The following is a 17,582-nucleotide window of genomic DNA, read 5'->3' as shown; positions in this document are numbered from 1 at the left end:
GCATATTTTTGAGAGGCATCCATGGTTTTCAGAATGTCCTGTTGAATGATCAATAGGCCATTCATCTTTATTGCTGAGTAATATCCCATTGTATGGATATACAATTTATTTATCCATTAGCCTATTAAGAAACATTTGGATTTTTCTCATTTTTGTTATTTTGAATAAAGCTGCTGTGAACATTTGTGTAGAAGTCTGTGTGGAAATATATTTTGAATTCTCTTGGGTAAATATGCAGGAGCAGAATTGGTGATCAAAAATAACTGTATGTTTAACTTTTAAGACACTGCTGAACAGTTTTCCAAAGTGGCTGCATCATTTTGCATTTCCAACAATAGATACATTTAAGCCCTTCCACATCCTCACCATTTAGTATTAAAGGTCTTTTTAATCTTAGCTGTCACAGTGGGTGTAGTATCTCATTGATTTAATTAGCATTTCTCTGATGACTAATGATGGTAAGTATCTTTTCATGTGCCTGTTGGATATTAGCATATGTTCTTTCTTGAAGCGCCTGTTCAAATCTCTCACCAATTTAAAAAAAATTGGTTTGTCTTAAATTGTACAGTATTCTTAATATAGTCTGCATACAAGCATTTTGCTAGAATATGTTTGAGACTATTTTCTTCCTGTCTGTAACTTGTCTTTTCATTTTCTTAATGACATCTTACAAAGAGCAGAAGTTTAAAAATTTAAATCCAATTCAAATTTTTCTCTCATGGTAACTGCTGTTCATGTCCTAAGAAATCTTTCCCAACTTCTAGGTCATGAAGAGTTTCTCCAAAGCAGTCTTCTACAAAGTTTGGAGCTTTATATTTTGGTCTATGATACATCTGGAATTTTTGTGTATGGTGTGAGGTATGGTCAAGATGTTTTTTTTTAAGTAGATATCTAGTTGTTTATTTCTAATTTCCTCTTTGAGGAAAGTGATCTTGGAATCTCAGGCCTTACTATTTTGAAATTATAGACAGTGAAAACACATATTCTGAAACAGAATACCATAATGGGGAAAAATAATATATAATTTTTTAAATAAAAAACACTAATTTTGAATAATTAATTAGTTATTAGGGGAGAGGGGCAAATTTTTAATAAAGTAAAACCAGGACTATTTTGGTTCAGGAAGCCAAAGAATAAAAATGTCAAGTTCAAGCTTAATTGTATCATTAATTCAATTTTTCAATAATGTTTAGTTATACCATATAAGAAGAAATTGTGAATATTCAAAGAATTCCTTCCCAGTTATTTTTCCAAGTCAATGTTTAAAAGTAGGAGGCAGGAGGTAAGTAGACAATGAAGTCAGAAAATCTACGTTTTTGTCACTAGTTATGCTACCCGGGGCAAATGCTGAAAGAATTCTTCCCCCTTTTCTTCTTTAATATCTCTTCTAAAACACTACTGTGATGATTAGGCAAGACAACATATCTGAAAGTGTTTTGTAATGTAAACTATTATTAGAGTTACCTTGCTGATTCTGGATCCAAAATCAGGGCTTCTATTGCATGAGATATCAGTAAACAGCTCTGTTGCTGTCTGGATTAATGTTAAGGTTATACATGAAAATAAGCGATTTCCATGATCTATTTATACTATCCGAATATTAAATGAGTCGAGGACAATCATATTTTTAGTGAAGGTAATCATATTATTAACTCAAATCTTCTGGGGCTCTGTTTTTTCCTTTTAAGGGCTACACATTGTCTATAATAGTGATTCTCAAAGTCTGTTCCCAGAAGGGTACTTACGAGGCTGTCTGATATGGGAAGGGGAACCCAAGAAACAGGCCTGTGATTCAATCATAGCAACTCAATTTTTAATCTATCTTAGGTATAGAGGTTCTTCATAAGAGTTTGAGACAAACAAGCAAATAATAAAAGGCTTCACTAATAAAAGTTAAAAACAAAAAAACAAAACCAATGGTCTGTAGAACCTTTAGCCCAGAGGTTCTTAATCTGGGGCTCAAGGAGTCTGATAATCCCACTGAAGTTGTGTGAATTTTGGGTGTGTGTGCATAAACCCATTTTGTAGGGCAGAGGGTCCATACCATTCATTAGGTTTCAATCAGTAAATCAAAATGCTAAGTTTCAATCAGTAAACCAAAATGCTAAGAACTACTGATTTGTAAGTCCACAACTTAAAAATAATTTCTCTTCCCTCCTTTCAAAAATAATTTGGAGTTGCTAAAAAGAAAATATAGTGAACTTAGGAGAGGGCTTAGGGAACAAAAGTGATGACTAAAATACTGAACAGATCATTTTTAATGAAGGTGATGAGACCCAGGGTTGTTAGCCATGAAGAAAGAAGGATGAGGGGAAGCAAAATGTTCTCTGGTGGGAAAACATAACGTGTTCTAGGTTACAGCTCACAAGAGCACAGGGTATGCATCACTGCTAAACCACAGACTTTGGATGCTCTTCCTGGAGGCGGAGAAAACCACCCGAGTCACCATATTTTAAAAAAAAACCTGGTTCAAATTCAAAAGTAAATTATTCTGTTTATACTAATTTCAAAGGGGAAATTATTAATTATAATAAATTTATAGGTTTATCTAATATATACATATTTTTGTAATTAAGCTTATCTGAAGTATTTAGATTACATTTAAAAGAATACTTCCAAAGAACAAATAATATGCGGGTGAGCTTAGGATACAGTTCTACATTCCTCAAAGTTGCTGAGTCGGCATCAAAAGATGCCTGGTAAAGATCCCCATATCGGGAAGCAAGGCTTCGAAATTCTTCCATGGAATGTTTCATCTATAAAGAAGAAAACAATATCAATTATGACAAACAACCATGCTCTCATTACTGTATAAACAACATAAAAGTCAAAACATAAAAAAGTCATTTTCAGATAAAAAAATTTAAAAATAAATGAATTCTTTTCATTGTCATCCTATTCACTTTCATAAACTTTGTTATATAAAATCAACAAAATGGCAAATGAAACCACAGATAGTAACAATTAATGTACAATACATAGAAACAAAAAATTTGCATTTTATCATCTTCAAGTTCCACTAAAATAATACAGCTTAAAACATTCCTAAATTTTATTAAAATGCATGTCCTTTCTCTTTATATAAATTTGTTGCACCCACTGGGACATCACCATGTCATCAATCACTTTATCGTTCTAATAACACATCAGCCTATTTTTGGCAGCACAGATGAGTTAATAAACATTTGATGCTTACATCTAAGTCAAACCACTGATTTTAAATTTCACAACTTTTTATCTCAAAACTAACTTCAAAAACCTGTAAAGTATAAATAAAAAGTACACTTAAAGTTAAGACATGCCTGATTGGAGATGCGACCACACCTCTGGAGGTCATTTCCCAAGGTCATAGCAATTGTTGTGGCAATTGCAGGTGGGGGGCTTGTTTTCAGGCTATTACAAGTGCAGATCAGCTGAGAGAAGGCTTGCAGAAGGTCAATCCTGAGTTTTACAAATTCACACTGAAAACTTAAAGGATTCAATGGTGTACTAGCAGCCTGGGGGGAAAAAAAGAGATATTTAAGAAAAAGTAAACATAACAATGACAAGCAGCCCTTCTCATCTGCCCCATGAGAGCTCTAGTGATTCACATTTTACACTACAAAACAGCATGCTATTCCCTGCATCCTTTATAAGAATGTATGCTTGCTTTAGTAACCCTTTCAAACTGCCAAAGGTCCTTGATGAAACATTTTATATAAGGTAGAGTTAATAACTATACTCAATATATTTAATTCTGTGTTTTTCGACCTTTGGGATGTTTTATTCTAATCATGAAACAATATGGATTAGGATAGTAAAAAGACCATTTCAATTGTTTCAAATTTCTTAGATGAGACCTGATTTGTTTTTATATGAGGACAGATTCCCCCACTTGCTCTGCCCCTTAAGCTGCTACTTACTATTTTTAATTTACTGTTTGTCAGCAACTTTTTAGAAGGAATAGGCATACAAGTAGTTGTATATAATACTGTTATATAAATACAGAACAGATCATCTTACCAGACAAAAAATACTGGCAGCATTGTTCTAACATGCATTATAAAACTGAAAGAGAAGCACAGTGTAGTTATAACGAGCAAGATTTGCTGCTACTATGGATTTATCTCTAACAAGAAATATTTGATTGATGACATAAGATGATAACCTTGAAAGTGACTTCCATCTTGGACCATGCTATAGTGAAGGAAAGCCATGTGAGATATGGTATATAACTTCAAAAAGAACACAGAAAAGACAGATTTGTCACAAAGGTCAAAGACTTTAAAAGGGAGTATTTTCCAAGAAAGATGGGAGATGTATAGGAAGTAAAATTTAGACTAAGTATGAATAATGCCAATGAAAAATAAAAGGGTATAATTTCCTTTGGTTTCCACTGGGGCTAAACCTTAAATAGAGGTTGTGTTCTAATGTCAGCAAGTAAAGCAAACATTGTATATAATCAAAATTACTCCTAAAAATTCCTTAGGAAGAATTTATTTCCAGTTAGTTCAACAGAGCCAGATAAAGGAATGGTAAACTAGAGTTTTCTTCTAATCCTCACTCTGGGGTATAAGCTAATTAAGAAGGAAGGCTAGGAGAACTGTCCCCACTATTTAAATAGCTTTTTTTTTTGCTAAACATAGAGTTGAATGTGTTAAACATGCAAATAATACTACTTCACTGAATTTCTGATTTGTAGTACTTATCCTATTTTCTAAACGGAGCTAGCTAAAGAAACTAATGCAGCTGGGAAAAAAAAGCTACATGATAAACTCATCACATTGTTGTGAAAGAAATCTCCAAAACTTTTTCATCTTGCAGAACTGAAACTCTACACTCGTTAAATAATAGCTCCCCTTTTCCCCTTTCCCCAACTCTCTGGCAACCATTATTCTACTTTCTGTTTCTACGAATTTGACTATTTTAGGTATTTCATATAAGTGGAATCATATGGTATATATCTTCTGTGACTGGCTTATTTCATTTAGTATAAAGTCAGTTTTTAAAAGAATAAGTAAAGCCTAAAGCAACAGAGAACGAGATTAAACCATCCCTTCTGCTAAGAATAAGTGGGGGAAAATGGAACAAAATATTAAAATCATCTATTTGAAAGCATCAAAGAGCTACTAAGGCAACAAGGACCTGTGAAGACAAAATCATGGAGAGAAGTGAAACCCAAGGAGGTAAAACTGACATTTGGTGACATCTTTCCCCCCTTGAGACATACGCTAATTTGAAAACTGCTGCTGAGAGTCTAAAAAGCTAAGCAGAGATTTCAGCAGTCTCATAAAACTAGGATGGGCTGTGGGAAATATTTCAGGCTTTCCATTTCCACAAAAGGCTATACTGTAGGAATCAGGAGAATCTGAAAATATGCTGGCCCTCACAAGGACTGAATCCTACTTTTGAATCAGTTCAATTCTTGGCTGAATTAAAGTGATCTTCCCTTAGCCTAGGTGCCTGTAAAAAGCAAAGAAAAATAAGTTAAGGCTCTTGATGCTGTAGTCACTATCATTTCCTATATGCACTGTCCAAAACTCAATAAAAAATAACCAGGCATACAAAAAGACAAAATTCCCCAAGCCAAGAAGGAAAAAAAAAAGGTCGGAGATATAAACCAATAAATCCAGACAGCAGAGATATCAGATATAAATTTTAAAATAACTATGATCAATGTTAAAGAAATTAAATGGCAAAAAGAGAACCCTAGCTAAAAACTGGAAAATATAAAATAACCAAATGGAAATTCTGGAACTAAAATGTAATAAATGAAACTAAGAACTTAATAAATGGGCATAACAGCAGATTAGACACAGTAAAAGAGAGATTTACTGAATTGGAAGATCTTCAGAAGAAAACTTTTAGAAGGAAGTACAGAGACAGAAAAAGATGAAAAATGCAGAAGAGAATGTGAGAGATATGAGAGACATGGTAAAAAGAATTAATATAGGTGCACTTGGGGGCAATCATAACCTCAGAACATACTGGATAAGAAGGAAGATGCAGAGCAGTAGGAACTCTTATACATTGTTGGGAGGACTGTAAATTTATAAAGCCACTGGGGAAAACCTACTAGTATTAGCTAGTCAATTTGAAGATGCACATAACCTATGCAACTCCACTCTTAGGTAACATCTTACAGCTGTATCTCTCAACAGGGGCAGGAATATCTTTATCAGTTCAGGAGATTAAACATCTCCAGTTTAATTGACCATTACAGCCAGTAGCAGTATCCACCGACCCCCCATTACTATGACAAACAGAAACATCCCCACACACTTCCAAATTGGAGTAGAGGCAGATAGATACACAGCTCTGACTGAGGTATACTACCCTGGAGAAAGGTTTTCAACCTCAGTACTATTGATATTTTGAACTGAATAGCTCTTTATTGAGGGGGCAGCCCTGTACACTGTAGGATGTTTAGCAGCATTGCTGGCTTCTATGCACTAAATATCAGCAACACCTTGGCAAGTCAAAAAGGTTCCAGACACTGCTAAAAATCCTCTGGGAGGTAAAATCGCCCCTGGTTGAGAACCAATGTCCTAAAGGAAGCTTTGCATAAGTGCATCAAAAGACATGTACAAGAATGTTCAGAGTAGTACTGTTGGTAATAGAAAAAAAAAAAAAGTGGAAAAATCAAAATGTTTACCAACACAAGAATGGGAAAATTAATTAATGTACATTCTTAAGATGTAAGGGCATTAGTGAAATTGCCTGACAACTTCATGCAACAAAATGAATGGATTTTAGGAACATAATTTAGATGATCAAAGCAAGTCAAAGAAAAATACATGATTTCTTTTTATGTGAAACTCAAAAACAAGCAACATAAAATAGTACCTTGCTTTGAATTACAAAAAAAGCATGTTAAAATGACAAAGAAAGGCAAGGGAACAGTAACCACAAGATTCAGGATAATGGTTACCTTTCTGGGACAGGAAAGGTATTCAAACATGGAGAAGCAACAAGAAATTTTAAAGGCAATGGTAATATCCCATTTCCTAAACCGCGTGCTTGGTATTTGTTGTATTTCCTATACCCTACATAATATATATAGATAGATATTAAACCCATTCTATATTTAATAACAACAAAAATAAAAATAAATGATAAAAAAAAACCCCACCCCACCATTTTAGGCAGAATGCTAAGCTAGTTCCTCTGGTTCATATCCCCTGGTATCTATACCTTGTATATGCTAAGAGTAACCCTACTTTGAAAATCCAAAATCTGAAATGCTCCAAAATGTAAAACTTTCTGTGTGCTGACAGGACATTCAAAGGAAATGCTCATTTAAGCACTTTGAATTTCAGATTAGGAATGCTCAACTGGTATACTGCAAATATTCCAAAATCAAAAAAAAAATCTTAAATCCAAAACATTTCTGGTTCCAAGCATTCTCAATAAGGGATACTCAATCTGCATAATCTCCCTTTGAAGGTAGGTAGAACCCATAACTTGCTTCTAACTAATGGAATATGGCAAAAGTGATAGAATTTTGAAAATATAGTTTAAGTTCCTAATTTACAGACTATATTAATTAGTAAAAAGGGACATCATTCAGAGCAGGCATCCTCAAACTATGGCCCACGGGCCACATCTAGCACATTTATCCAGCCCTCTGGGTGTTTTTGCCACCGCTGCCTGTCCTGTTTCGCAGCCTACTCGTCCCGGGCCAGCAGTGCGCACTCTCCAACGGTCTGAGGGACAGTGAACTGACCCCCTGTTTAAAAAGTTTGAGGACTCCTCATTCAGAGTGAATTTGACCTAATCACGTGAGCCCATTAAAAGAAGGTCTAGAAAGTAAGAGATTCTCTCGCTGGCCTGGAAGAAGCAAGCTTCCACAAGTTCTACAGGCACAGGAAATTAATTCTTCAAGAAGTACATGAGCTTAGGAAAGAACCCTGAGGCTCCTTGAACCTCAGATGAGGATTGGCCCTGGTGACACCTTGACTGCAGTTTTGTGACACCACAAGCAGGGGACCCAGCCAAACCATGCCTGGACTTCTGACCCACAGAAACTGAAATAGTAACCGGGTGTTATTTTAAGCCACTAAGTTTGTGGTAATTTGTTACACAGCACAGAAAGCCAATATAAACACTTTTAATAATTTTTATTCCTAACAAGCAAGACAATTAATTCTACCATTAATCACTGTATTGTGAAATTAAATATCTAATATTTGCTATAGGGTCCTGAAAAGCACAGAATTTTGAACTTCTCTTGTAAAGTTTGGCTGAAGCAGGCAAAACACATGATTTTCAGAGCTGTGCAATCTCAGGTATGGATATCAGGAAATAAAAGGGTAGCCAATGCTTGTATTTACTCAGTTAAAAAGACAGAAAGCTACTGTCAAATCCACATTTCCCAAATGAACACATTTAAAAAAAATCCTCAAAAAACCCAGTAAAATCAGAAATGTGGGAAGTTTCCAATGATTGCAGGATCATAATGCCTTTCCTTCCAGACTCAAGTGAAGAATCATTTTCTGGTTTTTTTTTTAGTCCTCAAAGCACAGTGTTGGCCACACAGCAAATGCTTATGATTTGTTGAATAAAAGAACTCCATTCCAACAAACAAAATTCGAGGTTGAATCACCTACCCAAGGTCACACTGTGTTCACAGCAGAACCAAGACTAAGGAAGAGCCTCTTATTTGTCAATCAAGTGCTTTCTTCCTATGTCAGAATTCAGTCCTTCATTATTGTCAAGGCACATTAAACATACATACCACACAAATCATTAAAAGAGTATTAAATACTCAATAGAATTTTTCATAAAACTAATTTCACCTGCTTCACTGTTTTGTGAGCCTGTTTCACAGTTCTTGTCATTTAATGTACTCAAAGATTAACTATTTTCTGCTCCACATAAACTAGAAAATGAAATAATTCTATTGATCTGAGCCAATAACTATATCTTTTAATTTTGTGAGGCATTTATTAGCCTAACATAGGAAACAACAACCTTTTCACAGAATAATCAAGAGGAAAGAACAATAGTTAACATCACCCTTTAAAATGGAAAGGGTCAGACAATTGACTTGTTTGGGAAAAAAAAAAAAATGGAAAGGAGCCTATATTCCTGTTTTAAATAGCCATCAATCAATCCTAGCATTAAAAAAAAAAAAAAAATCACACTTCAAAAAATATGTGCCTTACAACAGTATCTTTTGTGACATGTTTATTCTTTGTTCTACTTTGAAGCATTTATTTCGGGATGACCCCACCATTAAGAATATTTTAGATATGTTATAAATGTATGAAAACAGGTACAAAAAGTTTTATGATCCCGTTTCTATATATAATTTTTAAAGTTGTGTGACAATATTTTTAAAATGTTTAATGTTGCTTATATAAACTTTTTAAATTTTAAGGGGGAAAACCCTTGCATTAATATAGAAAATGCTCATTTTAGGGAATAGGGTCTTACTTAGGAATATAACTAAATTCAAGGAAACATAAGAAATATTAAGGGTCTGCCCTCTCTGCAAACCTTTCATTTCCTTGGCAGAGCAAACAGAAAGGTAGCTAGCTGACTGTTGATTTTGGAGTGGGAGGATATCACAGAAGGGTACAAAGTGGGACACTAGAATCCTAGGTAATTTTTTCATTATCTATAAAGCAAAAAACTCCAGTTACTTAGTAAGTAGCTGCCAGGTATGAGATGAAGCCAGGGATTTATGTTTGATGGTGGTACTGACCCAGGTTGGGATTATTTTTTTTTTTAACTTTATTTTTTTATTTTTTCCAGCATATTATGGGGTAGGTTGGGATCTTACTAGTAAGAATCTGGAGAGGGAAGGTCCCATCTCCACACCACTTATCCTTTCTGCATGGATTCAGCAATCTTCTTCACATGTGGTACCCAGTACTTTACAAAGAGAAAATGATAAGTTTTCATCAATCTATGAATGTTAAAAAGGGGGAAGAATTAAGGGTTTATTTCCATGACCTATTTGTTACTTTGATATCACCAAATATACATATCAGCAGGTTTCTCAAGGTAGTTAAAATAGGGTAACCCAAAAAGAAAAGGGAGAGAATTCTCACATAAGTCATCATCACCAAGGGAGAATTAAGAGAACTTACTGTTAAGGAAGCAATCCCTTTGTGATAGAATTTTAAAGACTCAGCAATGCAAGAAAGTGCTGAACTATAATTCTCCTCTTGCAACCCGGTGAGACACTGTTCGGCATGTGAGAACTCCTTCAAACTATTCAGCCAGAAGTAGAAGTGTTCTGAGGCAACCTGAGTCAGCAAGCTCTGATAAAGCTCTCTGGCCATGTCATGATTACCCTAAAAAAAGAAAAAGAAATTAAAAAACCAAAAGCAAAGAAAAAAGAAATATTAGGGGCACATGGCGAGGTCTGTACGTTTGAAAGAGTTGATGCAGCAGCTGTAAGAGAAACCCAAACCTTGGATAAGTATAAACAATTGGTCTTCATATTATATAATTTTTGGAGAGTCAGTCTAAATATTTCCTCAGAGAATATATGCTGAGCTGCTTTTTATGTAACATAATGCTTAAAGTTCTTTACTAAAACAGTTGCAAAGAAAAAAGAAATGGAGTTTTAGTCCAAACTGTAGAAAGTATATAAATACTTATTGTATATCATTCTGGATGAGCTATTGAGTGTGGTGAGGAAAACCCCAAGGGGAAAAGGGGGTTGTTGGGTGTAATGTAAATGCCATTTAATGCCTGGAGCCTGGGACGCTCAATGTTCCGCAATATTCCTTCCCTATTTGAAAAACAATGGAAAATTGAGAACGTGTGCTTCAATCACCTATAGTCATGCTGCTCAAACTTTGTTCTTGGGACTTATCCCCAAAGGATTTCTGTACTAGCCAAGGTCTGTATTTCCCTTCTCTCAAACAGAATTATTAAAAATTGTTAGGCTTTCCATATGGCTGAGAGGAGCACAGCATACTAAACCTTCTCCATTTGTACTTGAGAACGATTAGGCTGGGGTGAGAAAGAGAAGATGTGGTCGTGTTACTGATACAGAAGGACAGAAACAGAGGGCGTGGCAGGTGGCCTAGGTTATGACAAAACAGGGCAAAATGAAAGGGGCACTAACAACCTACAGCCAGGAAGAGCTCAGATTTTAACTTCCTCCTAACACTGATAAATACCAATGACATATATACTGTGCTTTTATGAGGAAAGTTAAAAATCAGGGCCTTTCCTTCACCATCTTTAGAACCCATGACTAAAACCTACTTCCATCTTTAGTTTTGCCTGTGACTAATAATCATACAACCTAAGGTATATGCCCCTGACGTTTCCACCAACCCAGTTCACTTAGAAGGGTGATGCATACCATTCTGGAAGCCTGTCTGGCAATGCGGTACACGGTCCACCCATTGGAGACACTTTCAAGCTGCTGCTTAATGACCGCCTTTATTTCAGCAGACAATGCCTTCTGACTTGCTACAAAAATCACAGTAGCCAAACTCACCTAGCATGGGGCAAGAAGAAAATCAAGAAAATCATTTTACCCAATGGCACAGATAACTTACCCAAATGAGAGGAAAACGAATTAGAGCTCATTTAAAAAGAAGAAAATGTCTTCCGTTGACATTTTTCATTTTGAAGTCATTAAATAATTTATTCTAGTCACTCAGAGCACTGTTGATAATGCAAATAATTAGAAGCAATGTTCATAAATATGGATAAATTATATAATTATGTAATTTTACTATGTATCAGTAAAATGTATAAACTACAGATATACTTATCAATATAGATGATAAACAAAATAGGCAAAAATGTTCAAAATGCAAAAGACTGCATGTAGTATGACACATTTACATAAAGTTAAAGATATGTAAAATAATACTGCATATTACTTAGGAATATATACTTAGGTAGTAAAAGAATAACATCCATGGGAATGATAAATGCCAAATTCAGGATAGTGGTTACATCTGAGAGAAGGGAGGAGATGCTATATGGGAGAAACACAGGGGGCTTCAACTGCATTGGTAATACTTTTTATTTTTCAGGTGTTTTTTTTTTTTTTTTTTTTTATACACAGGGTCTTGCTATGTGGCCCAGGCTGGTCTCAAAACACCTGTCCTCAAGCAATCCTCCCACTTTGGCATCCCAAAGTGCCAGGATTACAGGCATGAGCCACCACACCCAGCCTGGTAATATTTAATACCTTTTTCTTAAGCTAGGTGTTGGATGCAAGAGTTTTCACTGTATTATTCCTTAGATTTTTTTTTGAATTTTGTTTTATAATTTAAAATTACATTAAAGTAGTACCCACAAAAAGGGATACAAAACATTAGTTCAACATGTCACTGCAATAAAAAATAAACCTGGCTGCCTTTTAATATACCAATGCTAGGCTGGGCGTCGTGGCTCACACCTGTAATCCTAGCACTCTGGGAGGCTGAGACGGGAGGACTGCTTGAGCTCAGGAGTTCGAGACCAGCCTGAGCAAGAACAAGATCCCTGTCTTTACTAAAAATAGAGAAATTAGCTAGAAAAATTAGCTGGGTGGCATGGTACACTCCTGTAGTCCCAGCTACTGAGAATGCTGAGACAAGAGGATCTCCTGAGCCCAGGAGTTTAAGGTTGTGGTGAGCTATGAAGATACCACTGTAGTCTAGCCAGTTGTTGGCTCTAGCCAGTTCTTCAGGCAACAGAGCTAGAAGAACCTGTCTCAAAAAACAAACAAAAACCCAATACTAAATCACACAAAGATGCATACATATTGTGATAACTGTATGAAGTCATTCCCATGACCACAGCAATTTGGTTATTAGGGTAACTTTTTCTGACAGCAACTGACAAGATGGGTCAATCTTTTACACAATGCCTTCTGGAGGATTACATACAAAACAGACTGAATAAGTTATTTCATTATGCTTTTTCCCAAGCTCTAGATTCAGATGAATAGAAACAATATGCAATGGCAATCTCATAGCTTTCATTAATTTATGATTATTTAGACTGAAGCCTACTCTCAGCCTTGGAGAACATTCAACTACACATTTTATAGCTTCCATTGCTTCAGTTTCTTTCTAAGCATCCACCTTTCCTAATCCCAAGAGTCTATAAAAGTCTAAATTGGATCCTAAATAGCTAAAGAGTTCCTAGAATGGATAACAGGAATTTGAGCTAATTTATGGTTATTATCATCATTAGATTTTTAAACTTACATCTTCTGAAGAACAAAACAGTGATTAGTTCATTATTTATTTGCTTTGTATACAAGATAAAAAAAAACCCCTAATTTTCATTTTGTCATTCATAATAAATGAAGAACATTAGACTGAAGGCTTTGTCTATACTAAGCTGATCTGACAGGACTTAAAAAGCAGTTTTAGGTGTGAACAAAACACTTTCTAAATCAAAAGTGAAAACACTAAAAAGCTCACATCGCCAATTCTATTTTGACTTCAGCATGCTCTTGGTCTTATATAATTACTTTAACCTATTTGTTTTGCTTTTTAAGTCAAGTCAAACAGCAGTGTTGACTTTTTAAAGTAATTCCCATTAGGCCAGATCCGAGTCATCCAAAGCAGATGCAAAAAGTGGCTTTTTTTACCAGCAGTTCTTGTTGCTTGTCTGTGGCTGATCGTCCGATCACCTTGTAGAGCTCCGTGAGGTCGCCGAGCATCCCGTCGCCCAGCACTGGCAGCTGCATGGCAATGGCAGCCAGGCAGTGGCACATCAGGATCCGGGCAGCATCCTGGGCACCGTGCAACTGAGTCAACAGGGTTTCAACCACTGACTGGCTGAGGTGAGGCCTGCCCTTGGCCAACTTCACCATGCAATTTAGAGCAATCTGTACACCAACAAGAAAATGGACTAAATTACACTTTGAAGGTGCTAAGTGAAGTTTTGAATAGAAGAACTCTGTAAAAGTTACTGGGAAAAATTAAGGGTGTGGTTTTTTTTTTGTAGGCATAACATTTTTCTTAGCAAGAAGCACCTGATGTACTGAATCTTGAACATTAGAGTTTGTGAAGTACGCAATGTCTGAAAGAACAAATCAGAACTGTACATCACTCATTTCAATCTAGGACTTAAAAAAGACAAGACGAAAATCCTAAGGAATAATGTCGAAGAGGCAAATATATGCCAAACTGATGTCACCATTACTGTATTTTTTGTTATTTTTCAAGAACTGCTTCTGAAGTGTGGTTTGTGTACTGCCTATGCCAGCATCTCCCAGAATGGCAATTAAAATATAGATTCTAAAGCCCCAACCGTTCCAAACTTAATAAATTAACTTTTTTTGGGGGGGAGGGAGACAATTTTTCCATGAATGGGGTGGGGGCGGGGAGGATGGCAAGTGATGGGGAGTGGCTGTGAACAGCTTCACTTGCACCTCCTGCTGCGCAGCCTGGATCCTGACAGTCCACGGCCTGGGGCTTGGCAACTGTAGCTCTAGGTGACTCCAAATACACTGAAATGGGGGAAAGGCTTCTAATTTTCTCTTACTTCCCAACTGGCTTTAGAACCTCTACTTAGGCCTCATTCTGGGCATCACTAATATCTCAGCCAACAAAATCAGAAACCCAGAAATATTCTTACTTTTACATAGTCATCAGATTCTGTCAAGTCTCTAATATCCACCATTATCTCCTTTCCATAAAGCTCTCCTTAATTCCAATATCTTGAAAAGATGGGCCCATCGATCCATCCTTCACACTGCAACCATGGAGCTATCAGTGTGGCGTTAGTAACACATCATAAACTTTAGAGTCTGATGGATGCAGGGTTGACTTCAGCTTGGCCCTTATTAGTGAGGTGGCTTTGAATAAGGTATTTTCTCTCTCTGAGACTTAATTTTCTGATGAGTATAAGAGGGAAACAAATTTCATTATCTGGTTATTGAAAGATTGAAGGAAATGTATATACATGCCTTCAACAAACTTTGGCCCATAATAGACACTCAAATAAATAACAATAATAATTACAACAAAGGTCAGAGCATGTCTATTACTTTAAAATTCTATTATCTCCTCACCACCCACAGAATCAAGTCCATGTTCCTTAGCATGATATCCTATATCCTCTACGACTGAGCTGCAAACTACTGTGTTTCCCCAGAAATAAGACAGGGTCTTATATTTATTCTTCCTCAAGAAGACACCCTAGGGCTTATTTTCAGGGGATGTGTTATTATTTTTTAATTACGATACAACAATCTACATTGATTCAAATATAGTTAAGTCATCTTCTTCTGGAACATCATCATAACTCTCCAAACCCCGAATTCCATCCTGAATTTATTGTGACTCTATTTCCTTTAGAACCACTGGCCCCAATCTCTCATGTCGAGCAACAGAGCTCTCATGGTGCAGATGAGAAGGGCTCGTCTTCTTCACTGCTCCACAACGAAATGCATGGGTTGTGCAGATAGGCTGTGTAGCCACGCCCATCACTAGGTCTTACTTTCGGGGTAGGGCGTATATTGCACAAATGTTTAGAAACCCTGCTAGGGCTTACTTTATGGGTAGGTCTTATTTTGGGGGAAACATGGTACTTTGCAATCTCATATCATGTCATCCAGCCACAGTGGGTTCCTCACCAATCTTCCAACATTTCACAGGTATGTTTCTGCTTTCAAGTCTTGTATAAAGGTGGACCCTTGGGCTCAAACACTCTTTCCTAATTACTGACATTCTATCCTGTCTTTCAAAGCTTAACTCATGTGACATCTACTTGTTGAAGTCTTTCCTAATATCCTTAGTTGAAATTAATCACTTCCAACTCTGTCCTCTCATTAGAATTGTACTTCTGTTTGTACAAAACAAAAAACAAAACATTGCATTCTGCTTGGTATTACAGTCCCTTATACGTATGCTGGTATCCTACTCTACATGGGAAGGTCCTCCAACACAGAGACCTTGCTTCATCATCTAAATACGTCCTACTGTGCTGAGTCTATCAACATCTACAATTGTCAGGAAAAGGATTTGTTTGTGATTTTAAAAATATTTTTAAATATATTGTAATTCCAAGGGGATTCTAAGGATGCCCTCAGAATGGTTTTGCCAACACATGTTGCTTACTTTCTTTCTCCACTTCTTGATTAACAGCTTTTATTTAATGGTATTACTATCTTTATTGTTCATCACTACGACCACATCACACCTTTTCTTAACATGCCATGAGACATAATTTCCTTTAAATCATATTTTAGACAAGCTAAAGTTCTTACATTCTCCAACACCTAACAGGTTTATTTTTACTTCTACTGTGCTTTTCCTTATTATTAATTTTGCACCATCCCAGATTATATTTGACGTTTCACTCTAATAAGAGTAGTCCCATTTCACATTTTTAAAATCTTAAATATCTCTAAGATAATTTCCTGTAATTAAGTGAAGGTGAGAATTCTTTATAATTCTTCCCTTGACTTATAAACTAGGGCTTCTAACTCAAGAAATTAACAAACACACATTTATAAGTTGAGCTATAGCCATTTCATCAGTTTTTTGTGGTATTATCAGTGTTACTTCAGATTAACACTTCTAAGAATATAGGAGCTCTGCCTATTTAACTTAGCTTTATATTGTCTAAGACTATCATATGTATCTATCACAACTTAAGAAGTACTGTCAGCAGATGGCAAAATAGGCCAAAGTTTAGATTTCTACTTTGTCTACCTTTAGTGATAGTAAAAAAGCCAGTTTTCAAAGTGAAGATCAAGGGCAAATGTATGCTTAAGCCAGGGGTCGACAAACTATTTGTCTGTAGGCCAAATCTAGCCCCCCCAAAAAACTTATTTTGTTAAGTAAGTTTTTATTGGAACACAGACATGTCCCCCTACTCTTAACACTGCCCATGGCTGTTTTTGCCCTACAATGGCAGAACTGAGTAGCTGTGACAGACAGCATATGGCCTACAAAATTTAAAATACTATCTGACCCTTGACAGAAAGATTGCTAACCCTAGTTTAGGCAATGACAGCAGACATTATATTAAAATGAGTGAAGTTTTCACCTTTAATGTAGCTTGAGCACCTGGACTATCATCTTGACTACAAAGGACCAGAAGGGATTCCAGGCCAAAGACAGCATCTTGTTCCAGTGCCAAAAGATCTAGAAGAATAACACTAAGTTTCATGGTGGCCAAGTAGAAGGGATTAAACACATACACACATGTGCATGGAAGAAAAAAACATTAAGGAGTCTAAGATACAGAAAACACTTAAATGCATAAAGCTAACCTTCCTTTAAAAAGCACACGTGGCATTACTTCTAAAATGTAAAGGCTTATCTTCAGACTTCATTTCTACCACTTTATTAAAGATTATAAAAATATACATGTTAAATCAAGAGCTAACGCCACAATGCTATAAATAAATAACAAAACAGAAATAGTGTCATCAGCTTAGCTAAAGGAAAACACTAAGAACAGCAAACTATGCAGTAAGTGCTAATCTCCCTAATCAGACATAAATTACGCAGGTCCATTTTCACCTAGAATGTAACAGTTTTTAGCTTCCAATGAAAGCTGAACTACTTTTAGGAAGAAATAAAGACCCTACATAATCTTATTAATGTTTTAAGTCTGATCATAAAGAATGAAATCCTTAGATGTCTTACATAACAGCAGTACTAGAGCAT

General features: G+C 35.9%; 1 protein-coding gene across 2 annotated transcripts in view; it reads right to left on the bottom strand.

Moving 5' to 3' along the window:
- INTS7 (integrator complex subunit 7) overlaps positions 1-17,582 on the bottom strand; it is a 57,983-nt gene that overhangs the window by 12,143 nt on the left and 28,258 nt on the right. For both annotated transcript variants that reach the window (XM_012781662.3, XM_012781660.3), the window contains exons 10-16: positions 16,957-17,054; positions 13,547-13,786; positions 11,309-11,446; positions 10,077-10,283; positions 3,303-3,497; positions 2,653-2,756; positions 1,465-1,533 (exon numbers count right to left, since the gene is read on the bottom strand). In XM_012781662.3, coding sequence (XP_012637116.1) covers positions 1,465-1,533; positions 2,653-2,756; positions 3,303-3,497; positions 10,077-10,283; positions 11,309-11,446; positions 13,547-13,786; positions 16,957-17,054 — 1,051 coding nt within the window. The remainder of the gene's footprint in view (positions 1-1,464; positions 1,534-2,652; positions 2,757-3,302; positions 3,498-10,076; positions 10,284-11,308; positions 11,447-13,546; positions 13,787-16,956; positions 17,055-17,582) is intronic.

The sequence above is a fragment of the Microcebus murinus genome, chromosome 23 (genome assembly GCF_040939455.1).
Source record: "Microcebus murinus isolate Inina chromosome 23, M.murinus_Inina_mat1.0, whole genome shotgun sequence".
NCBI lineage: Eukaryota > Metazoa > Chordata > Mammalia > Primates > Cheirogaleidae > Microcebus > Microcebus murinus.
Note: the sequence above shows the minus strand (reverse complement) of the source record. Positions and strands in the feature narration are given on the sequence as shown.